Genomic DNA, 23,154 nt, shown 5'->3' on the forward strand with positions numbered 1-23,154 from the left:
CTCCGCAGGCCACAATCTCACGGGCATTTGCTATGTCCGATAGAACCTCGCGTATCAAATGACTGCACACTCATTACTCGGGCATCCTTATCATTGTGGCATTCATCTGGTGTACGAAGAATGCCTCTATTAAATTCGGGCGTTTGATACAAATAACCACTGAAACTGAGCCGAACGTATAAAAAAAATCATATTTCACACACATGCGGAATTTCGTGGTAGAGTGGTTAGAATTTCTGCTTCGTATTTCCGTAGGTCCCGGTTTTAAATCTCGGTCCAGAGGTCGTCCATTTTCACTGTTTTCTTTCCCAGCCCCGCCAGGAAAATGTCGGGATCGTAGCCTACTTTAAGTTAGACCATCGTTAATTCCTACCATATCAATTAAAAATGCAGTGATCATTCATTAACCGTCCTATCATTGAACGTTATATAATCTGAGTTACTGATAGTGTCATTAAATAACTAAGCCACAAATAAATGAAGTACGTATATATAATATGCAGCGTATTCAAAATATAATGCTTACTGGTAACTCACCAGGATTTTCATTGTTCCGTCTTGGTTTTATGAAAACTTTCTTGCAATGAGGCCTGAAGCTCGGTACAAAATTTCCCTTCCAATTTTAATATCTTATAGTGCAATCGATTGGTAAGAACCAGGTGATCAAAGTACTCAATTTACAAATGCAAATTAAAGGAACCGAACTTACTTGTTCGTAAATGGCATTGATTTTTAGCGGTAAATGCAGTTCTCTTCAGATTAAACTTTGCTACTATCTTTTTAGTCATATTCTGCTAATAGCAACAGAATGACCAATCGTGAATTCTGAAATTAACAATGGAAGTGCGTATTAATCTTTAATTCCTTTAATGTGTTACCTTCGTATTACGTAATAACTGTCTGTGAGAGATATCCCTTGAGATGTCACGAACTACGATCTATAGAAACCTGGAATGTGGATCGATGTTCTGCTAAATCAAAAGCAGTTCCCATCAATAAGTCCCATTTCCCTCAGGATCGTTTTAGTATTAATGGATTTAGCGAGGTTTCGGTGTCCAAATTTTACCACATCTATGAATGCAAAAAAAAAAACTCTTCTAGCTACAAATACATGAATTTATTACACCCACCGACAAAGGAATTCAAGGCCCCGCGTAAAGTTTTATAACACGCTATTTTATGTATTGCCTCGGCGAAACAATTTTTGGCTTCGTGCCTAGTTTTTTTCTGTTTCGCGTATCGAAGCGCAAATATTTGAGACACCATCTTGAACGGAACACGAACCCAGTACACTTCTTCGTAGTTTTACCTTCTTGAAATCTTTTTCCTAGTTTCAAGGCTGAAGCATGCTGAGTTGCAACACTTCTCGAACTATGAAGGAACATACATGCACACATAACCACAAATAATTTCAATTTTATATATAAGATAATTTTACAAGGTCTAAAATTTCGTAACTTTCTAAGTGTGAATGTTATAGAAAAGTTCCACGGAGTGTATTTATCTTTAAGAGTGGCTAAATAAATGAACTGAATTGAATAACAGAAGTTTAGACGTCGCAAACAAGGAGTTTCTTTATGAGCACTCTTCGCGCACTATTTTCAATCGTATTTAAAAGTGATAGATGCGGATGACTTTTAACGTAATTGGAGGGAAAACAAGTTCCTTAAAAATTAGGTTAGAAACGCTCGTGGAAGGCCTAGGATTAGTTGGGAGGATAATATTAAAATGAATATAACAGAAATATGTTGTTAAAGTGTGAAGTGGACTGAAATGGCGTAGACAGGTTACAATAACCGGCCTTTGTGAACTCGGTGTGTATCTTAAAGAATTAAAATAAAAAAAAATTATATATTGGAGAGTTGAATGGATATCAGCTGCTCTAATAGCGGAGTAGTTATTAAAGTTTTCTTAATAATCTCTCTACAGTCTCATTTTAAGCATCTGTCATGACACGTCTTCAGAGCGCAGCGTGCTGATGCAGCTCGGTATTTGCCTGTGGTTGATTGTATAATGATTCTGTTGCGTGACTCATGCAGAGCCAGTTCTTGGCAAGCCAGCGGTGCGACTGGTTACATTATTGTCCGTCCATTTGGAACATACAACTTTCCCTCAGGTCCCCATGACCGTGTGGTAAATTTTGCAACATCAAGATAGTATGCAGTGTTCACAACGTGGAGCTGGTAAAAGGAAGTAACTCCTAAATTGGTAAGTTTTGGCAAAATTACCCGCAATATCTTTTCTACGAAGGACTGTGTATATGTTGGTAGGTTACGGAAGGACTTTATAAAATTCAGAGGTTATGTATTGGTAATATAATAAAAGAGCCATTTTATAGACAAATCGACGTTAAGTATAAATCGCTGATTTTATATCTTATCCTAAAAACACATGTAGATATATTATTTAAATCTAATTTAAGGTATATATTAACCCGTAAACACTATCTAATTATGATCTTGTAGACAAATTCGTGACGAAGCCTTGTTTATTTTATTTCGTAAGCTTAATGCGAAACAATTGTTTGATACCAAGATTTTTTAATGACATCGTATCTTGTTAGAGGTTAGGTACTGTATAATGATACAAAGTTACGTAGGGGATAAGAAGGTCCTTTCCTGGTATTTGCTTAGCGTGATTGAAACAAATTCGCAAAACCAATAAGGACATTACGTGCTACAGTCGAGACCAGATACAGATTATTCATTATGCATGAATTATGTTTTATTTAACGTAAATGATTAATTGATAATCCACAAGTTACGATCCTGCTTTAACAACTGAGGCGTGCGTAGCTTCGCAAATTGCCGGAGGATAATTTTGAACGATGAGATGGGTGGAAGGAGTTACGTGTCTTGAACAAGGAAAGGAAAATCTCGGAGCATGGGTCAAGGTAACCCAGTTCGGTGTTATTTTTCGAACGTACCTAATCCTTACCAATCTTCAAATGAAACACACTCATAGTCCGGCTACTTAATTCGCTGTATTATCTGAATTATATTATCTGTAGTAAAAGCTTGCTAGTTGTGTTCTGAAGTTTCAAACCGTTTACGCCTAAAGGAGTCCTAGACAATGCTTTTGTAAAAATTATTTAATTAAATACAAATATGTATTTATTAATGTTATTTGTATATGATTGATATTAAATATTTTATAGATGACACAATTTAATATGTTAGGGAACACGTTTAAAAGAAATTATTTCTAATTTATTTTCTGATAGTGGATAAATCTACGCGTTTCAGAGCTGCTCAGAATAACTTACTAACTCAATGGAGCACAGTGTTTCTTCAGAAGCTTGTAGTCGCTCAGATGGTCATGGAATTACCTACTTTGTATGAAGCCGGATTGTTAATTATTGTGTTCACGACAGGTAACCACAAGTTCCTGTTCTGAGCTGTATCGATGTAGTCCACACCCTCTCATCTTATTTGTTTGAGACTCACTTTAAAATTATCCTTTAATCCAGTCTTTCAGGTTTCCAAGTCAAAATTTTGTACGCTTTTGTCTTCTCTAATTTCTCTTGGTTTGATCATATTGACAATATTCTGTTGAGAGTCAGCCTACAAATTGTGGATGTTGTTACGCCCTGTCTCTAAAGTCCAAATATTCTCTTCAGATGTTCGTTCTAAAACATCGTTGTCTTAACTCAGGTTGAGTGACCGGTAAGATATAAATTCAACGTGTATTTCTTCTGAACTTTTGTCATTTGAAAATGCTGACTTGGTCACTTTTATCAGCACAGTGACCCTGGAATTGTTGCAGTGCTTTGAAGTGTAACATCTATTGCAAAAAGTAGTTTAAAAAATATTACGTTTGTAATATTTGCGACTGACTCACTGATGTACGCGTAAAAATAAGTTCCATTTAACTTCCTGACCGGCGAATTCTAGCCATTAAACGCTCATATGTGACCTTACGCATCAGCGTGAAGAAACTGATTTGCGTGAATCAGATTAACGCAGATAACGTACAGAAAACGTGGCTGCATTCTAAATAAATTAATGTCGTTTCAGCTATAAGACTATGTCGTGTCGAATAATATGATAAGAGTGGTTATGTGATGTATCTGAAAGTATTAGTAGCGGACGTGGCATATTTAAAGTCATTACCAGCAGTTCTCTTTGAGCAACTGACCAAAACAAAAATAATTATTCTTTGTAGCAGGTGCCCGATGTGGGGAACTCTGAATTAATGACGTCTAAGTATAGCACGATAGCGGTTAGCCTTGTAATCCTGGGGTCTCGGGTTCGATTCCCGGCGGTGCCCGAATTTATAACTTGTGTTGGGCAAGGCCGTGGTCTAGGCAACACTGAGTTTTCCTCCGGGGGCTTCCCCGGTTTCAATTACTCCATTCACACACGGAAGAAGGCAATGGCAAACCACTTCTGGATCATCTGCCAAGAACGTATATGAACAGGTCCCAGTCCGAGAAAAGGATGGAAGGATCCTGTTCATATGGACCTGTCGTCAGACAGAACACTAAATAATAATAATAATAATAAATATATCACAAGAGGCCACCTTACCCTGACGTGTCTGGTTTTCTAGAGGACAGACTGATATTTACCAATTTTGTGTGAAGGACAGCTTTGATTGGTCGAAGGAAACAGATGAAGGCTACGAATGCTTGCAGTCAGACGAAATAAATGATTTTTGGAAGGCACTTAGGAAACACGTGGATCATTGAGATGTTAAATTGGCGAGATTTCAGGTTCTCACACCGACGAATATGAAGATGGCTGTATTCTGGGGTGTTGCAACGTGTAGCCTAGTATATGGCAACTGACGTTTCGGAGGTAGTTGTTGACTCCATCATCAATGCACTCATCGCCATGATGATGAAGACAGTGACCATCTGTGAAACGCCAGTAAACTTATATCAGATTACACGATGTAGCACCCCAGAAGATATTATCTTCTTGATGTGAAGTTCAATTCGATGATTTAGAATGAGGTCCAGTGGCGGGAATCTGTATGGAATATTGGTTGCCATAATACGAACTTTCTTGCTGGCAGAATAACGACCGATAAGTTGTTAAGGACTTATTCAGGGTTATTCTGATGACAAGAATATGGACACTGTTTTATTTCAATGCGTCACTTGGTGTTCTCTGATATAATTTATTACATAAATACGCAGTATATACGTTTCGGTTTGCAAGCCATAATCACTAAACAATATTTTAGAAGTCAACCCCCACTTTTCAACTTTCACTTTTATATGTGTTATGCATATTATTGGTCTTACGTTCAACTGTAAATTCTTTTTTTGTAAAAAAAAAAAAATTAAAAATAGAATTGTGACAAGAAAAATATTGTTACTGAAACCAGTTTGATGTTTTTTCCTTCGTTGTTTAAAAAGTTTATTGATTAGTCCCTCCGGTCTGTTCCAATTCAGAATTAACTTCTGATTATATTAATCCGTTTTTAGACACCTTGTAGGTCCTTTGAATGGGGGATTGGCTAATCTGAAGGCCTGTATCTACATAGAACGCGAGGCCACATATTAAACTTTGAGTGATTTCTTATGTTGTTTTAACTTTTCTAAAACTCTGGTTATGTTCGTTTTTTAACTAACTTTAAATTCTTAACGTAACTTACCAAGCTCTCAAGATATTTTAAGTTTTGGTTCTTATACGCTCCAATTAAATGGTTTTTGAGGTTCACTCTATGTTCCTACACAGAACTGAATTATAAATTTATCATATTTCTCAAAATTGGTTCATGACATAATACACGAATCTCGCCCAGTCTTAAATTTATTACTTCATATGTTTTTCGATGATATTTATATGCAATATAATAAAAGGAAAAGTAACAATTATTTCGTAGAAGATTACGAAAACTGGGACTGGCTTTGCTACGTTGGTTGTATGTGTAATAAAAAATGCCAAGGCCAGTGAGGTAATCACAAAGAATACCTGTTTCTACCATGGACGCCTTAACAATTCTTACATAGTCTTCCTCAATGCTTTCTGTTGGACAGGATCCTGAAACTTCTCAAACAAACATCTCCATGGAGTAGAATCCTTCTTGAGACATTGGGAGTGTAGCTTAGCCCTCGGGATATTCCACATGGTCTATGGGACTCGAAGGTTCATTAGCGTATTCAGAACAGCCTGCTACTGAATTCTTTCCTAAGACATTTTAATTTGGTCCAGACTTAAACATCGCGTGTCTTTAAAATTAATTTCAGCCACTCTCCCATCTATGTCTAGGTCTAGCAAGTACCTCTTTCCTGCACATGTTTCGACTAAAATTTTGTATAGTTTTCTTATCTCCTCCATGTTTGCCACGTAATCCTTTCTTGTCATATATTTTTTATTTTGTTACCGTAATAGGAATTTTAATTTAATTAAATTCTTTATTTTAACTCGCTAACTCACCAGCTGCAGGAGTCAATTACAGAATTATCACAAACGATAAACACAAAATACATAAAATAAAACAATATATGCGTATAAATAAACACAATTACTGGTTAAAAATAATTCTGAAGGTAGCAAAATACTATAATTACCTATTGATATATTTTATGTTAAAATGTATTGTCAAAAACATTAACATGAATTATATTGTTAAATAATGCCAGCAGTTTTTAAAAACAGGTAAAATAACCATTATAAACGTTATTTATGAATAACAGACTACCTTAAAGTAAATTTGTCTCGAAATAATGTGTGTAATTTTAAGTTTTCCAAAGAATAGTTGTAACTGTGTGCATTATGATTTTTAAATAATCTGTTACGACATAAGACAGCAAACCTCTTCAGAATACTTTCAAGTTTGTTCCATTCAGTGTTGGTAAGTTTTAAACAACATAAGCATATCCTAGTTTGCATCTGTCTGCGTAACTAGGGCCCTGTAAAGCATCGTAAGGCTATTTAAAGAAAATGTTGTAGTTGGTAAACAGCTTTATGGTAAGAGAGAATAGATGATCAGCATTTTGACTGAAATAAAGTTTAGAGTCAGGAAAGGTATTCAGCGGAATCTGTACGCGGAATATGTGAGTTTTATAGGACATACGTAATTCAATTTAATTATCTATTTTAAATTGAAGAATTGAAAATAATAATAATAATAATATGTACAATTTAGGATTTCATGAATTAACAGCATCGAATGTGGAAAATTATTCAGCTTTTCTGATAGATAAATTTTCTAACCGTTCATATGTCAGATTTGATGAAACCTGAAGCTCCTAAAAAAACAAAGAAAACAAAATGGGTTCCATAATACATGTTCTTCCCTGTATCTTATGGACCCCCCCCCCCCTCTCGACCTAACACTGAAGAAAGACCAATCCTCGGCTTTGCAGATGTGCACTTGCATTACATCGTGTCTGCTGGGACCTCTCCTGTCAGAACTTGTTAAATTTCCTTCTTTTTTAATGGTACTGTTTTCTTCATGAGAGAATGCGGTAAGACAAGAACACAAATCACGTCATGTTATTCAGCTGACCGACGGAATGACCGCTGACTTGCTTTGTACTCGTGAGATCGTCACAGCTAAGGACACAGACTTCACGATCATGCCTCGTGACTGCGAATGTACGTAAAATATTTGCGAAGATGCATTTCATTTGGGTAACAACTGTGTAGGCATATTCAAACATCTCACAAAGATAACAATTTTATATCCTGGATTTCTAAATTCACTACACGTTCAATGAGATTTGAACACTAAGGGCCCTTTAATACCTGGCGCACGATGCAAAATGTGTAGTACCCTTTCACATGAGAATTTTTCACTTAACTTACTTTAAAAACAAACGCTATAAATGGTGTACTTCCAATGCGATATATTTTTTTATTTATTTTAGTGTTCTGTCTGACGACAGGTCCATATGAACAGGATCCTTCCATCCTTTTCTCGGACTGGGACCTGTTCATATACGTTCTTGGCAGATGATCCAGAAGTGGTTTGCCATTGCCTTCTTCTGTGTGTGAATGGAGTAATTGTTGGGATGCCACGGAGGAAAACTCCGTGTTGCCTAGACCACGGCCTTGCCCAACACAAGTTATAAATTCGGGCACCGCCGGGAATCGGACCCGAGACCCCCAGGATTACAAGGCCAGCGTTCTAACAATAAATTGTATTACTATTCAGCACTGGAAAAGTTAATTTATTTTAACGCTGACAGGCCATATCACGCTAGTTCTAATAATATTTCATAAATAACATGAAGATGAATGGAGAGCAATTAACAGAACGGGACAATTCCATTTCTCCAGAGAAGGAATTACACGACATTGACGGGAGGAAGCGATGGCGGATGTTGAATAATTAGATAATTGTCAATTAACGAGGCTATAATCTTACCTAATCTGAAGGACATCCACTGTATGTCATTGTCTATTGTTCCTTAGTTTCCAGAGCCACTGACTGCTTTTTGTGGAATGTTGTGTGGAAGATTTATGTTAAAGAATGCCTAAAAAATACGATTTTGAAGGCAGCTGATCATTAGGGAAATATAAATAAATCTGAATAAAATACACACACCCAGAATTACATTTGAAAGCTCGTGTGTTAGGTCCAAAGCAAACGCGAGTTCAGCTTCGCTTAACTTTATCTGTGAACGTGGATTGGAGATACCACACGAAACACATGAATTATCTTCTAACAGAGAGTATCCTAATATTGTCTGTTAAAACACGTTTCGCGCATAGTTACAAGAGACAGATAAGAAACACCGCGTAACTTGAAAGCGCGTGTATCAAAGGGGTTTGTTTCCAGTGAGTTTGTATTAAAAATGTAGGCTATTTTTTAAAGTGAACACTTTTCAATAAGTAAGTCAAGTGACTGTTATTTGTTCCTTTGTTTTGTAAATGAAACAGCTTTATAAAACTTACCGCTTAAATATATAAATAAACACGAAATACTGAGCTCGTGTTAAAATATTTATTTGTTATTAGTCTGATAGAGTACGCATCACAAACAATTCTGAAAACGATGTGATGAACTTAATAAATCAAGGAACGAATTAAATTACGAAGCATCCATCAATCTTATAAACTTTGTCTTCTTTATAAACTGATTTCAGGGCAGCGCTGGTTTCCATGTAACGAGCATGGTCGCTGAGGAAACCTCACAATGTAAGTTCGCCAGTTAGTGTATCGACTATCGAAGTGTTCTGCTCAGACGAAATAGAGCTATTGCTTTATATTCTGGAGATATCTGAGCTCGAACCTCGGGCAGGAGCCCGTCATCCACCCAGTGGCCTTCCAAAGCCTCTACAGTTGTAACAAAGGATTGTAGCTTAAATAATTAGCGTAATTGTCTCTAAATCAAGACTAATAAAGATTCACAAAAGGCTTCTGACTGGTTGATTCATTGTATAAACATATTGGATGACATTATTTGTTTGTTCTCACGGCGATGTAGACTTAAGTGTTGGGTTTCAAGGCTAAGACAGAGATAGTTCCTTCCTCCTTAACGTTGGTGTTTACCTACAGGTCCAAACAGCTTTACGATTCAAAGACGAACATTGACATATTAATTTTTTATTTGTGGCGTGACAGGTGTAATATAGCAAAACCGGTTCAGTGACTGGCAGTGCTAAGCGCTTTCCAATGAAAGTATTCTTACCTCAATATTTTAAAGGCCACGTGAAAATAAAAATTTTGCCTTGTTAACAACACGCAGTCCTGTCATGATTACTGACCTGATCCTACTGAAGACGTAGGATAAGAAAACAAGAAACTAACATACATATCAAATCTAAAACTTCTTGACGATGGTGAAGAGTCAATTGAATAAAAAATTCCTTGGATATTATCCATCGTCTAGTAAAATATAAAATATAAAACGTAAAACGACGTTTCGGAGATGGGACTCTATCTCCGTCTTCAGGTTCCTACACAGTTGGGCCCACTAGATAGAGCTAATCCCTATCTCCGGACCACGTTTTATATTTACTAGACGATGGATAATATCCAAGGAAATTTTTATTCAATTAAACTAACATACAGTTTATTTATTTTTGCTTTCAAATTCATATGTAATGATCACAACAAGAGAAGCTTCAATTCCGGCAGGTCTTAGATGTTTTCTTCACTAAGGCGTCCTGACAGATTCTGGTGTCCTCATAGTCTCTAATTCTATGGGCAATGGGGGTTATGTACATGGGGGTAAAATGACGGGAAAGTGAAGATGACCTGCTCACTTCCTTCTAGTACCGAGGTTATGAATGAGGCCGAGCTTTACCTCCACGTCCCCACACGTCTTCATGTGTTAGTGTTTAGGCGCGGAGACGACGTTACTTACATACATTTAGGAACTATTTTCTTCAGTTCATGACAGGCTGAAAGGTCAGAGGAACGTTGTGGACGTCGTGAATTGTCGGAGGCGTATTTCGTTGCTAGACATTCCGGGAGCTGACTGTACTGTCGTCTTCAGGTGACTGATTACCCTGCTAGTCTGTTTCATAGTTAGTTAGCGAACTGGCTTAGACGAGTACGCTTACCACCTTGGTGTTAGTGGTGGCCTAGCATTCGAAAGGTCCCGGGTTTGATCCCACCGTTATCACTAATAGAATGTGTCAGTATGACAGCCATCGTCTCCCAAAACGCCGTGTATATAAAATATGCTTCAGACAATGGATAATGGCCAACTGAATATTCCCGTAACGAATCAACAAACATTTAGATAATAATTTGTGCATAATTATTGCCTTCAATTTCTTAGCGACTTTAATTTCATTTGTGTGGTGTTTCGCAGAGCTGTGGTTTGTAATACTTTCAGGCTTAGTACTTCTAAAAACGAATTAAAACTTAACATTTCCATAATGTACTTATGGTTCTAAGTAACAGCGGTCAAATTATGGAATAAATTTATACCAAATTCGGTATGGCATACCTGTATAAAATTTTAGAGCCATCCTGACTTCTGTTTACTTTGGTTCATTATGAGGAACTTTTACCCTGTGTTTTTGTGTTTGTTCTAGAAAAGGTTAATAGAATTTTGTTGGCTGGTTCTGGGACTTCGCCAACTTTTACGATGTTATAGATGTGGGCAAACCGGTCCTGAACGAAAATGCAAATTAATGAAACCTGTTCGTAATCTGGAAACTTCTTGCATAAATTTACATTAATTAGTGTCTAACACAAGAGAAGTTTTCAAATTTTTCCATGACCATTTGAAATTATCGAGGGTCTTAGTGGATCACTTAATACTTTCCTGTCTTCTTTAATAATTATTATGTTCTGCGTCCTTAATGCAAAAGACGAGAATAAATAAGCTTATGTCTTGTCACTTCTGTTCTTACTTGCATAACAATTACACATTTGAACACAGCCGTCTTCAGACTCGACGCCGAGAAAACCTCAAATCCTAATTATACATCTGTATTAATGATGTTTCATGATATTTTATGAATTCATTTTTTATCGGGCCTTTTGAATGAAGATGCAGACATTTCAGAGATGATTATCGCCCTGATGATATGAGTAATAAGCACCTTTGAAACGTCGGTTAACGTTTATCAGTCTTCACGGCGCAACGTCCCAGAAGACGACCATTTTTTATTCTCACGGCAGTGAGAACGTTAAATCTGAACCACTTGAACGAAGATCACAGAAAACTGGTGGTCCGCGGATCATACTTTGGAAACCCTGCCTTGGCCTTGTAATCCTGGGGTCTCGGGTTCGATACCCGGCGGTGCCCGAATTTATAACTTGTGTTGGGCAAGGCCGTGGTCTAGACAACACGGAGTTTTCCTCCGGGGGCTTCCCCGGTTTCTCCGTGGCATCCCATTCACACACAGAAGAAGGGAATGGCAAACCACTTCTGGATCATCTGCCAAGAACGTATATGAACAGGTCCCAGTCCGAGAAAAGGATGGAAGGATCCTGTTCATATGAACCTGTCGTCATAATAATAAATACCAACAAAACTTTACAATATTTCATGTTTATCCGTGTTGTACAGATGGTGTGTACAGGAAGAATGTGGCAAATAGCTCCGAGGTTGCGGTTGGGAACACCAACGAGTTCCTGGCTAACAGCAGCACGCAGGCGCAGAAAACAACCAAGTCGCAAGACAGAATAGAGTTGAAACGAGAGGTTGGACTTTTCAGCGCAGTCAACCTTATCGTCGGGGCAATGATAGGTAATGACTTTGTCACTTGATATTCTAATATCTGCGTGTCTGTGATACCCTGAAGTTTTATACAACGAGGTGTCGCATAGCACAGTAGTATTCAACCTTTTTTTTCTAGCGCTTAGCGCGGAGTTTTCCTCCGGGGGCTTCCCCGGTTTCTCCGTGGCACCCCATTCACACACAGAAGAAGGCAATGGCAAACCACTTCTGGATCATCTGCCAAGAACGTATATGAACAGGTCCCGTTCCGAGAAATGGAAGGATCCTGTTCATATGGACCTGTCGGCAGACAGAACACTAAATAAAATATAAATAAATACCCCCAGATATAATTTCTCTTCAACTTTGTACCCCCAAAGTTGTTGGTGTATAATTCAAGTTATACATAGTATATAATCTACATCTAAAATCAATTAAATAAATTACATTACTGATTATTCAGTGTTTATCATAAAATAATATATTTATTTTTTAAATTTCACGTACTCCCTAAGATGTCTTCGCGTACCCCCACGGGTACGTGTACCCAGGTTGAATACCACTGGCATGGTATTTATGTAAAAATTGTAAATCATATCATAGGAAGCAAAATTTAAGCCCCACCTACTGAATACTTTTATAATGAATGTGGATTCCTACTTTCAAAGTCTCGCGGTTTTCAGAGGCCAAGACAGAGGAAAACTCCATAACGACAATAATAAGAATATTCTAGGACAGATTTTCTTTATAAATTTTTGACTACACTAAGAAGTTTTGTGAGATGTTCTTTAATTTGTGATAAACCTAGTTTTTTTAACCCAGGAGTTCTCAAAGTCTGATTCCTCCCACAGGAGTACGCGTGGTTTTATAATAATTATTTTCATTTTAAAAACCTGACACTAGTGTAGTTATTGTACAGCAGTGAATCTTGAAAATTCGATTGCTTAATAAACAATAAATAAAATAAATTTTCCTTTCTACATGAAAATAATACGAGTTACGCCTGAAAATATATAAATAATACAAAAAAGTTCTGCGTTATGGGAATTGCCAACGAGAGTTGCTAGGATACGCCTCCGTCTTTACCTAGAGAAAATTGCTACATAAAATAAGACGATCGGTCTTCGACCACAGACAAATTAACATCCGAAATTATGGTTCTAGGATCAGGCATTTTCGTGTCCCCCACAATGGCACTGCAGCAGACCGGTTCCGTGGGGCTCTGCCTTATCGTCTGGGCGACGTGTGGAGCCATCTCTTTATTGGGTAAGCAAATAATGTAACTGTTAATCATAAAGTTTGAAACCTGTCTACAAATTTTTACACTCAGTTTATACACATCTAATGGCAGATTAGAATTTTCTAACACTGTAACCAACTCCGAACTAGAAAATTTATCTTGTGTAAGATTTATGTTGCACACATTTATATTCGAAAGATATGTGGTGTCCAGAATGTGGTATGAAGTCGTATTGTTTAATATTACTACTAGTATAAATGTAATAAATTCAACTGGGTATATGCGATTGAGAAATATATTATTCATATAAAAATTAAGAGCAGATGAAACTCATAAAATACGGAATATTACTGTCTTCTGGGATGTTGTCTTGCAGAAGTTACCGTTGACTATTGTACTTTGCTGTCTATTTGTTATCAACCACTAACTTTCATAGTCACTACAAATACCTGCTCGCTTCCAAACTTACAATTCTTAAAGATACCATTTATGTTATGCATTTAAGGTTATTTGTAATTACTGACTTCTTAAGAGACATTCAACGAAACCGTTTAAACCGATATGCATCTTTGTACGTTACTACGTTTATTTAACGGAGCGTTATAGCTTCCGTGTCGACCGGGGTTCGATCCCCGACGTGGGCAGAGGATTTTTCCTCTAGCCTCTGCGTCCAGACCGGCTCTGGGGCCCACCCAGCCTCCTCTACAATGGGTACCGGGGGTCTTTTCCCGGGAGTAAAGCCGGCCGGGGCGTGATGCTGACCACTCACCCTCATCTAGTGCCGAGGTCAAGGAAGAGAGGAGCTATACCTCCTCTCCCCCCAAGCGCCTACATGGCGTATAGTGGGACAAACTTTACTTTACTTTTTATAGCTTCCGTGTGTAAAAAGAATTACCAGTATTGTCAGCTTCAAATAACTTGCCTGTTTTCAGAATATAGAAACATAGAATATGACTCCTTGACTAAGTAAGTGGTAGGTAATACTACCAGAAGAAGAATCAACACCGGAAACAGTGAAGTCAAACATTTGACACGGAGCAATTTCCATCAAACACACAACCTCGTCACTTCCGGTTGTTCAAATTAATTTTATACAAAGAGCTTCTTAACCAAAATTCTGCATCCATATCCCCATCTCATTTGCTGACCCACGCAGACCACGAAGTTCCTGGTTACCTGATGCCATAAACTGCCCGCTTAACAACGAGCCAAACCTAACCTCACTTTCCAGGAGCGTTGTGTTTCGCTGAACTGGGTCTCCTGGTACCACGCTCTGGAGCTGAGTACGTCTACTTCCAGGAGGCGTTTGGCAGCCTGCATAAGTTCTGGGGCCCTCTGCCTAGCTTCCTCTGCTCGTGGGTGTACGTCGTCGTTCTGCGACCGGCTGAAGTGGCCGTCATCATAATGGCTTTCGCGCAATATGTCTGCCAGCCGTTTGAAATGTACATTGGAGACATTGAGGACGATTCTAAAGAGTTGGCCAAGAAACTTATCGCTATTCTGGCATTGGGTAAGTGTCTACAGAACAGAATTTGGACTTTGTGTGCAAATACATCGCTATTGCAGTCATGTCGTTTATTAACTGAATACGAGCCAGTGTTTGGCTTCATTGAAAACAGTCTTTGCAGAAACATTGTAACGGAGTACAGTCATGCTCAGATATAAAGGTATTGGGTTAGGGCATTGGAATAAATAGTTCGAATATGTTGCAATACGAAATAAAGTCGTGTTTTCTAGGAAGGGTTTGACGATTGTTACGCGGGACTGCATAATACAAAGAATTCAAAGGAACAGAACATTCAGGGCTTCCATTAAAAATACTAGAGTGCAGCGCCCATACACATTTTAGTTCAGCGATTGTTAAGCGAACGTTTCCAGAAACCACACTCATTTTTAAATGTCTGTACTCTTATAAATTCGGGCTTCAGTCTTTGGTACAAAAAGAATTGCTTAGTCGCTTAGTGTACAAGAATTAAGACACGGAAAATATTCTTGCGTTGAAGATACAATTTAAATAATTTCAATATTGACGACGTTTGAAATTTTTATGAAAGCAGCAGCTAGCTGACTGTACTTGAGAATCTATAATTTGGTTCCTTCTTAGCATAGACAGGCATAGATGTATAGAATGTATAATCTATAAAGGCGTGACTATACAGTTACTGTGTCTTAAGTTTATATATATATATATATATATATATATATATATATATATATATATAAAATGACATTTACAGACATCGCATAATTGAGGACTTGAGCTTTTAAACATTACGATCAAGAGAACTTGCAGTGGTCTTGTTGTCAAATAAGGACTCCTTAATAACATTTAAATAATGTCGAGAATAAGACGATCATAAATGTTAATATTTACATGTCTGCAGCCCTGCTGACGTATATAAACTTCGCGAGTGTGAAGCTGTTTGTCCGTGTTCAGAACGTGTTCACGATTAGCAAGTTGTTGGCCTGTCTAATCATCGTAATTGGAGGACTATACAAACTGTGTGCTGGTGAGTTATCGACTCATGATTGGACCTACTGCAGAAATAGACAAACCAACACGGAAAATGTGACTCGTGTACTCACTAACCTTATTTTATAGATGTGGAAGATTGCTGGAATAATGAAACAACTATCCTGTAAAGGCAGAGCACACTTTATTATAGATTAGAATTAATTAACGTTGCATTCGCAGGAAGTTACGAGAAATTAAACAAGGAAATGCTTACAAATCATAGTCCCGCAATCTTCTAACTTCCCTTAGTACGCTTAAGTGGAAATTTGTTACTCTAAGTAGGTTATAAAATCCGAGCTTTTAGAGTAGAGAGATGAGATGAAGATCTGGACATAATAAAGAGTGAGATAACAGGAGGAGACGGAAGAAAATTTTTAATAACGAGCTTAATAATTTCTGCTCTTTATAAAAATGTTACCAGGTAGGCGAGACATGCAGTACGCATGGGAAATCATAAATAATACATTTCGGTTGCAAAGGAGAATAATCTACTGTGTGTGACCCTGAACAACAGAGGTTGAAGGTTGCGTCGTCAACTTTGACGATAAAATTAATGAAACTTTACTGTTTATTGTGATTATTTTTTTTATTTTTCTTGTTTTGGTAAACAGGTTTGTCACATAAACTGAATGAATAAGAAGTTTTAACGAAATTTCTCATACAAACTACTGATATACGAGGTGCGATCGGAAAGTTTCAAGACTGTGTCAATAGAGGGCGAACCGGATGTAGTACGAGCTTCTGCCGCTAGGGGGTGCGGCCTACATTCATAGTGAATCAGTGTGCCAGCCGGCATCATCGAATTAGCATTTGTTTCTTAGTTACGGGCGTTTTGGTAGTGCATTACACCGACCCTCCTGCGATTTCGGAATGGCGTGTGCATCAAATTTTGCCAAAGACTCGCCAAAACGGCTACGGAAACCTATGAAATGCTAAAGCAAGCATTTGGGGAGTCCGCAATGGGTCGTGCACAAACTTTTGTGTGGCATTCACGTTTTAAAAATGGCCGTAAGATGGTGTTTACAAGCTGCCTTTATTAGCTTGTAATATATCTCAGGTAACAATGAAATTCCCCGAACTGAAGTTCAAATCGTAATTAAAATAAACTTTATTTCTTATAGGACAGACAGAAAACATATCAGGAGGGTTTAAAGGCTCAAATATCTCCGCCCAAAACTTGGCTCTTGCTTTCTACTACGCTCTGTGGCCATTTGACGGCTGGTAAGTTTTTTTCTTTTGAAATTTAATGATTTGTGTTTAAGTAATACTATTTTAAAGGTGACGATAATCAGGTTTTATGCAAGTTTTCATAGTGTAAAGAAATTCATGTGATTTAAAAATATTGAGCTCTCTTGAAACCTGAATTGAGTCCGATCACTAATTTTACAACTCCAGGTTTTAATTACGTAATCCGTTAGCTTATATTTCAATTTCGGTTATAAAATGTCATAGAAAATTATTACCGACTTGCTGAGGAAGTAGTTTCATATTATAAGATAGTATAATTGCGTCATATTGCGAATCAAATATTAAATTAATTATTTGTTTTTTCCGTCAAATCACAATTATATTTAAAATAAGATAATTAAAATATCATTTTTATGTTCCACAATGAATAATCGATTTACATTTGGAACATTTTTACTTTACTACATGTTTCTTGTTAATATAATTTTACACCTGAAGATGGTTCGATGAAACCGAAACATGTAGTAAAGTAAAAATGTTCCAAATGTAAATCAATTATTCGATGTGGAACATAAAAATGATATTTCAATTATCCTATTTTAAATATAATTGTGATTTGACGGAAAAACCAAATAATTAATTTAATAGTTTCATATTAGTTAGTTATTGGTGTTAATATAATTAGCACTAATGGGAACAAATATCTCAGTAGCTAATGAAGCATTTAAAATTAATTAATCCCTTTCTTACGTTCTGTTTCATAGGTCAACAGTCACAATTGTAACAGAAGAGGTTAAAAAACCAGAAGTGTAAGTATCAGGTGACCAAAAAAGTTTAGAAAGTCACTTAATAAAACAATTGCAGTCGAGTCTTCACGCACAAACTGCAAATCGCAGTTTATAACCCAATTTTTCTGTAGCGTAGAACTTCATGAATGAAACTCTTCTCTTAATAAGACAGTGATTATGAAAAATGTGAGAAATAAGGAGTGCATACACAGTTTTAGTCGTAAATTCTGAAAGAAAGAGGGCACTTGAAAAATCTACACGTAGTTGCAATGTTGATATTAAAGTGAATCTTAAAGAAATAGACGAGGTTCATTTAAATCAGAACAGGGACCAACTGCGGGCTCTTAAATATATAAATAAACCTCAGTTTTCCGTAAAAGCCGATGGATTCTTGACTAGATAAACGTACCAAGGAATTTGCTTTATGCCTTCAGTGAAGAAAGATCAGACGTCTTTATTCCAAAACAGTTTTCACTTCTGTATTGAGCTATTTACATGTCTTCTATAAAAGAAAAGTAGAATAGCGTGTCTCATGACCGTGTGGTGTTCCTTAAATCACTGAATTTAGTGAACAGTAGAAATTCCTGCTTCTCTTACTGTGTATTTGCACTAGAAACATTCTGCGGAGCATCGTAATTGCTGTTCCCTTGGTAACCGTGACGTATTTCATGATGAACGTAGCCTACATGACTGTCCTCACCATCCCCGAGATGACCACATCAGCAGCAGTGGCTGTGGTAATTACAATTTACCTTTAAAATTAGTTGCAGAATTGTAATTTAAATGTTAGGACACTGTGCACTTAAATAATCGAACTGTAATATTATTTACAATTTTACATTGAAATCGTCATGGTAGGATTTGAGGTTTTCACGGCGGTGATTCTGAAAGATGGCTGTCTTCTGGGTTGTGACGCCGTGTAGCCTAGGAGAAATTTGCCAACATACAACGCAGAAGACAATCGTCTTTAAAATGGTCAATGCTATATATGCGATAATTTTTCCGTCCATTCTGTTTAATTATTTAGATAAACTACATAAATATGATGTTTTAAATTGGAAACAAATTTTCTCTGCATCTAACGAAATTTGAGTTATGTTCAGCTCTTCTAAATATCCTGCTGTCCTGGGAAATATTTAACAGAAAATAATGGTGTATGGTACGTTGTTTTTAAATCTCATCAGGATGTTAATCCATTAAAAATCATATTCTTTTCTATGTGTTTTACTACAGTAATGTAACACGGATTAAAAATTCCTGCTTCGTGTTCGGGAGGTCCCGGGTTTATATCTCTGTCTTCATTCAACATTTCTAAATCTATAAAGCTGGAACAACACCTGAACGGCTATTAATGTTCCAGACGTTTGCTGATAAAGTACTTGGAGTAATGAATTTTATTATTCCCCTTGGAGTGGCGCTGTCAACTTTTGGGTGTGCGTTAAGCATCCAATTCGGTGTAACAAGGCTGTGTTACGTCGCTGGCAGAGGTGGTCACATGATAGAGGCTTTCTCGTACATACACATGAGACGCCTCACCCCTGCACCAGCCGTGTTATTACAGGTCAGTAGGTAATTTTTTTTAAAAAAAATTTAACAAACATTTATGAACAATTTGCAGTAATTTAAAGGATATCAAATCTAAAACTTCTTGACGATGGTGAAGAGTCAATTGAATAAAAGTTTTCTTGGATATTATCTATCGTCTAGTAAATATAAAACGTAAAAACGACGTTTCGGAGATGGGACTCTATCTCCGTCTTCAGGTTCCTAAACAGTTGGGCCCACTAGATAGAGCTAATCCCTATCTCCGAAACGTCGTTTTACGTTTTATATTTACTAGACGATGGATAATATCCAAGAAAATTTTTATTTAATTTAAAGGCTATTTTACATTTAAGTATATTAATATCATTATCAATTTAGCACAACTGCTGGAGAGAATTTATTATAACTATTTTTAATATTTTTAAACCTGTACTAGCATCTACCACAATTCAGTTTACATCTTGAAAAATATTCTTGAGACTAATTTTAGTATCATCCTCCAATGTGCTTCCCATTGAAGAGAGTTCTCTTAAAAAATAACTAGCAAATATTATTTCTCACATCGTAACTGGATGCCTAGCCTACTAGGTTCTTAGGGACTCTTTTATCTGACAAGTGTTGCAGTTCGCAAAGTTCAGATATACAAATAAGAACAGGAGAGTTTCACCATAATCATGTAGTGAAACGTAAAGCAAAGGTTAGTGTATAGAAAATTTAGGTACATGAATTTATATGAGATGATAAGTTCTCGCGGCAGTGAAGGTGTTCATGATGGGTGATCTGGCTTGGAATGCGGCGTGAATTTTGATACTAAATCTGGAGTGTCAAACATAGTTCTTGCAGTATATTCAATGTTATCTTAACAATGTAAAAATATTATCTTAAAACATTTCGAACCTTTTGAAAATCAATAAATAATCACTTTTAACATATTATATTAAATTTTGCCAGACATTTACACAGTAGTCATTTTGGCATTCAGGTAAATCAAAATTTACGAAGACAGCGTAGGATACGGCAGTATGACATTAATACCAAGTTTAATCAAAATTTCTTTGTTTACAAGTTATTAATAAATAAATAACTCCCCTGTAAAGATACTGACTGTTAGGATTTGAGGTTTTCACGACTGTGAGTCCGAATATGGCTGACTTCTGGGTTGTAGCGTGATGAGTCATCGCCCTGATGATGGAGGCAGTAAGGACCTTTGAAACGTCGGCAAACTTCTACCAGACTAAACTGCTCTATAGCCCAGAATACAGCCTTGTTATGCTAAAAGTTTCGTAGCTGGTCAAAGAATTTCCTATTCTTATGGAATCTGAAAGATTAGTTTACAACCGTGTTCACAAAAGACTCTATTCTCATCCAAATCAATCCTTTCCATGCCTTGACATTCAATATTACTTACATCCCATCTTCAATTAGATCTCCCAGTGGTCTCTTCTCCAAATGTTCTTCAGCAGAATTTCCGTATGAAGTTATGACTTCCCCATGCACGCTTCATGTCTTGCCCATCATATCTTTCTTGATTTAATTATTTTAGTGATATGTGAAATGTACATATTATTATGAATAATGATTTAAACTTGTTTTCAATGCAGGGCGTGCTGTCTTTTATCTTCATCATTGCTGGAGATATCGCATCTCTCATTGACTTTGCCAGTTTCCTTATTTGGATCTTCTATGGAATCGCAATGGTGGCTCTCTTAGTCATGAGAAAGACAAAGAAAGATGCAGAAAGGTCGTACAAGGTATTCGAAATAACTTTGCTTTAATATTGTTATGAATTCTGTGGGAAATTCCGTTTTAAACTGGTCTTAATATCACCTTTTTCATTCCAGGTTCCGCTAGTTTTTCCGATATTCATAATCTTTGTGTCTCTGTTCCTGTGTCTGGTACCAATAATCACTGACCCATCTCCAAGATACTTCATTGCCGTCATTCTAATTGCACTTGGGATCGCAGTGTACATTCCATTAATTTTCTACAAGGTTCGTCCTCAGTGGATGGGTGAGTACATTAATATTATTCGGTTCAGATGTGAAGCTGGCCGTTAAGAAATGAGGGAAGGCTGGTCTCATCTTTTAAAGTGATATCTGATAACAATGATTTTTTAGAATAAAATTGAGTTGTTTTATTCCAGAAGAAAATGTTCTGTGACTCCCTTAGATTTCAGTTCTAATTTTCCGTAATATTCTGCTCTTAAAAAAAATTATTGAAATTGTTTTTCTACTATGTCAGATAAATTTATAAGTACCATTAACCTATGATGAAAGTTTGAAAATCTGGGTGTAATTCGGCTAGTAATATTTGTTTTTTAATATAAAGAAAATTAACAAACTTGCCAATGTAACTTTGTTCCTGTTTCAGACAAGTTCACATACTTCATACAAGTTCTAATGGAAGTAGTACCGACAGAACAACACCCAGATTAGTTTAGACCCACAGAAGAATAATATGAATGTCCTCAAAGTAGATCGAATATTTTCACCAAAATTAGCAGCAGTATTCTGCTTTAGTATTAGATAGCCTCATAAGGTACCTACTGATATTAATCTGTGTGAACCTACGGTCATCTTGGTGGCATATTAATGTATTAAAATCTTCGTGAAGTAAATTTTAAAATTATGTGCGTTTCGATTATATTAATATATGCCGGTATGCACATAATATTTTCTATACGTAATGATATAAAAATATTTTAAAGTTAAATGCAATATAAATACCAAATAAATCGACTAATTTAATTTATGCACTCAGACATCAGTAATGCAAAGAGAAAGTAAAATATATTAAAATACAATATTTTTAGAGGTTCTGTGAAATGTGAGTTTAGTGTAAAGATATTCTAAATTATGCGAGACAGTTTTGCAAAGAGGAAAATAGGATAGAGCAAATTGGAAGATATGCCTATAATTTTTTAATGTTTTTTTTTTACAAATTTATATTACATTAAATGTAATCATCTTGACATTATTAATCTTCACGTATTTTATAATAAAATAAAATAATTTCGATAACCGGTGATTGAGTACAAGGACCCTAATTTGTAACAGACCTTTATGATTGGAACAAAATATCATATATCTTTCCAGATGTGTTTTCTGTGTTTGTAATATTGTGTGTCCTTGTTTCTGTATTTGGTGTTCATCATCATTATCAATCCATTACCAAGATAATCGATTTTCCTTCTCCCAACCCGTAAGACAGCAGCTCAAAAACGCTTTTTAGTCGAAGCTCCTTGCAAAAGATTGGGGCCTCCAAACCTACAAATTGCATTAAAATGCGAAGTTATTTTCAGAAAACAATTGATAACGAACCTTAATGATATCAATATCAGTTAAATGGTTGGCACAACTGCTTCATATTCAGGAGGTGTCTGGTAAAAACCTCGGTCCGGAGACCGGCAATGCTAAATGTGGTGATTTTCCTCAGTCCCTCTGCTCAAATGCTGGAATAGTAGTTTAAATTAGGCCACGATTGCTTCCTTCCACATCCTTTCCAATTCATTCGTCGTTTATTTTCCGACGCTATGTAGTCTGCGCTACTTGCATTGTCGTTAAACAAACATCAAATAAATAAATGTGTGTAAAATAATTTTTCTATTTAATTCTGTGTTTATAATTTTGTGTGGCCTTCTTATCAGTTTAAATGTCTTATAATTAGATCCGCTGAATTTGAGTCTGAACTTTCTGTAAAATGAAGTTAAGAGCTGATTATCTTATCTCCTTGTCATAGAACCAATCGACTAAATAGTTATTGATTTATATAAGTTTAAAACTGTGTAAGAATGTTTT

General features: G+C 36.4%; 1 protein-coding gene across 1 annotated transcript; it reads left to right on the forward strand.

The window, feature by feature from the left end:
* The first annotated feature begins 2,033 nt into the window (after positions 1-2,033).
* On the forward strand, positions 2,034-22,954 carry LOC110830690 (b(0,+)-type amino acid transporter 1). Its single transcript, XM_022065900.2, has 13 exons — positions 2,034-2,208; positions 9,047-9,098; positions 11,932-12,111; positions 13,246-13,347; positions 14,553-14,831; positions 15,706-15,831; positions 16,958-17,057; positions 17,789-17,833; positions 18,426-18,549; positions 19,173-19,373; positions 20,959-21,108; positions 21,199-21,367; positions 21,728-22,954. The coding sequence occupies exons 2-13, from the start codon at positions 9,074-9,076 to the stop codon at positions 21,790-21,792; spliced, it is 1,566 nt and encodes a 521-aa protein (XP_021921592.1). The 5' UTR covers positions 2,034-2,208; positions 9,047-9,073; the 3' UTR covers positions 21,793-22,954.
* The last annotated feature ends 200 nt before the right edge of the window (positions 22,955-23,154 follow it).

The sequence above is a fragment of the Zootermopsis nevadensis genome, unplaced genomic scaffold (assembly GCF_977971745.1).
Source record: "Zootermopsis nevadensis isolate Lab colony 2312 unplaced genomic scaffold, Znev_1.0 Znev_ptg000007l, whole genome shotgun sequence".
NCBI lineage: Eukaryota > Metazoa > Arthropoda > Insecta > Blattodea > Termopsidae > Zootermopsis > Zootermopsis nevadensis.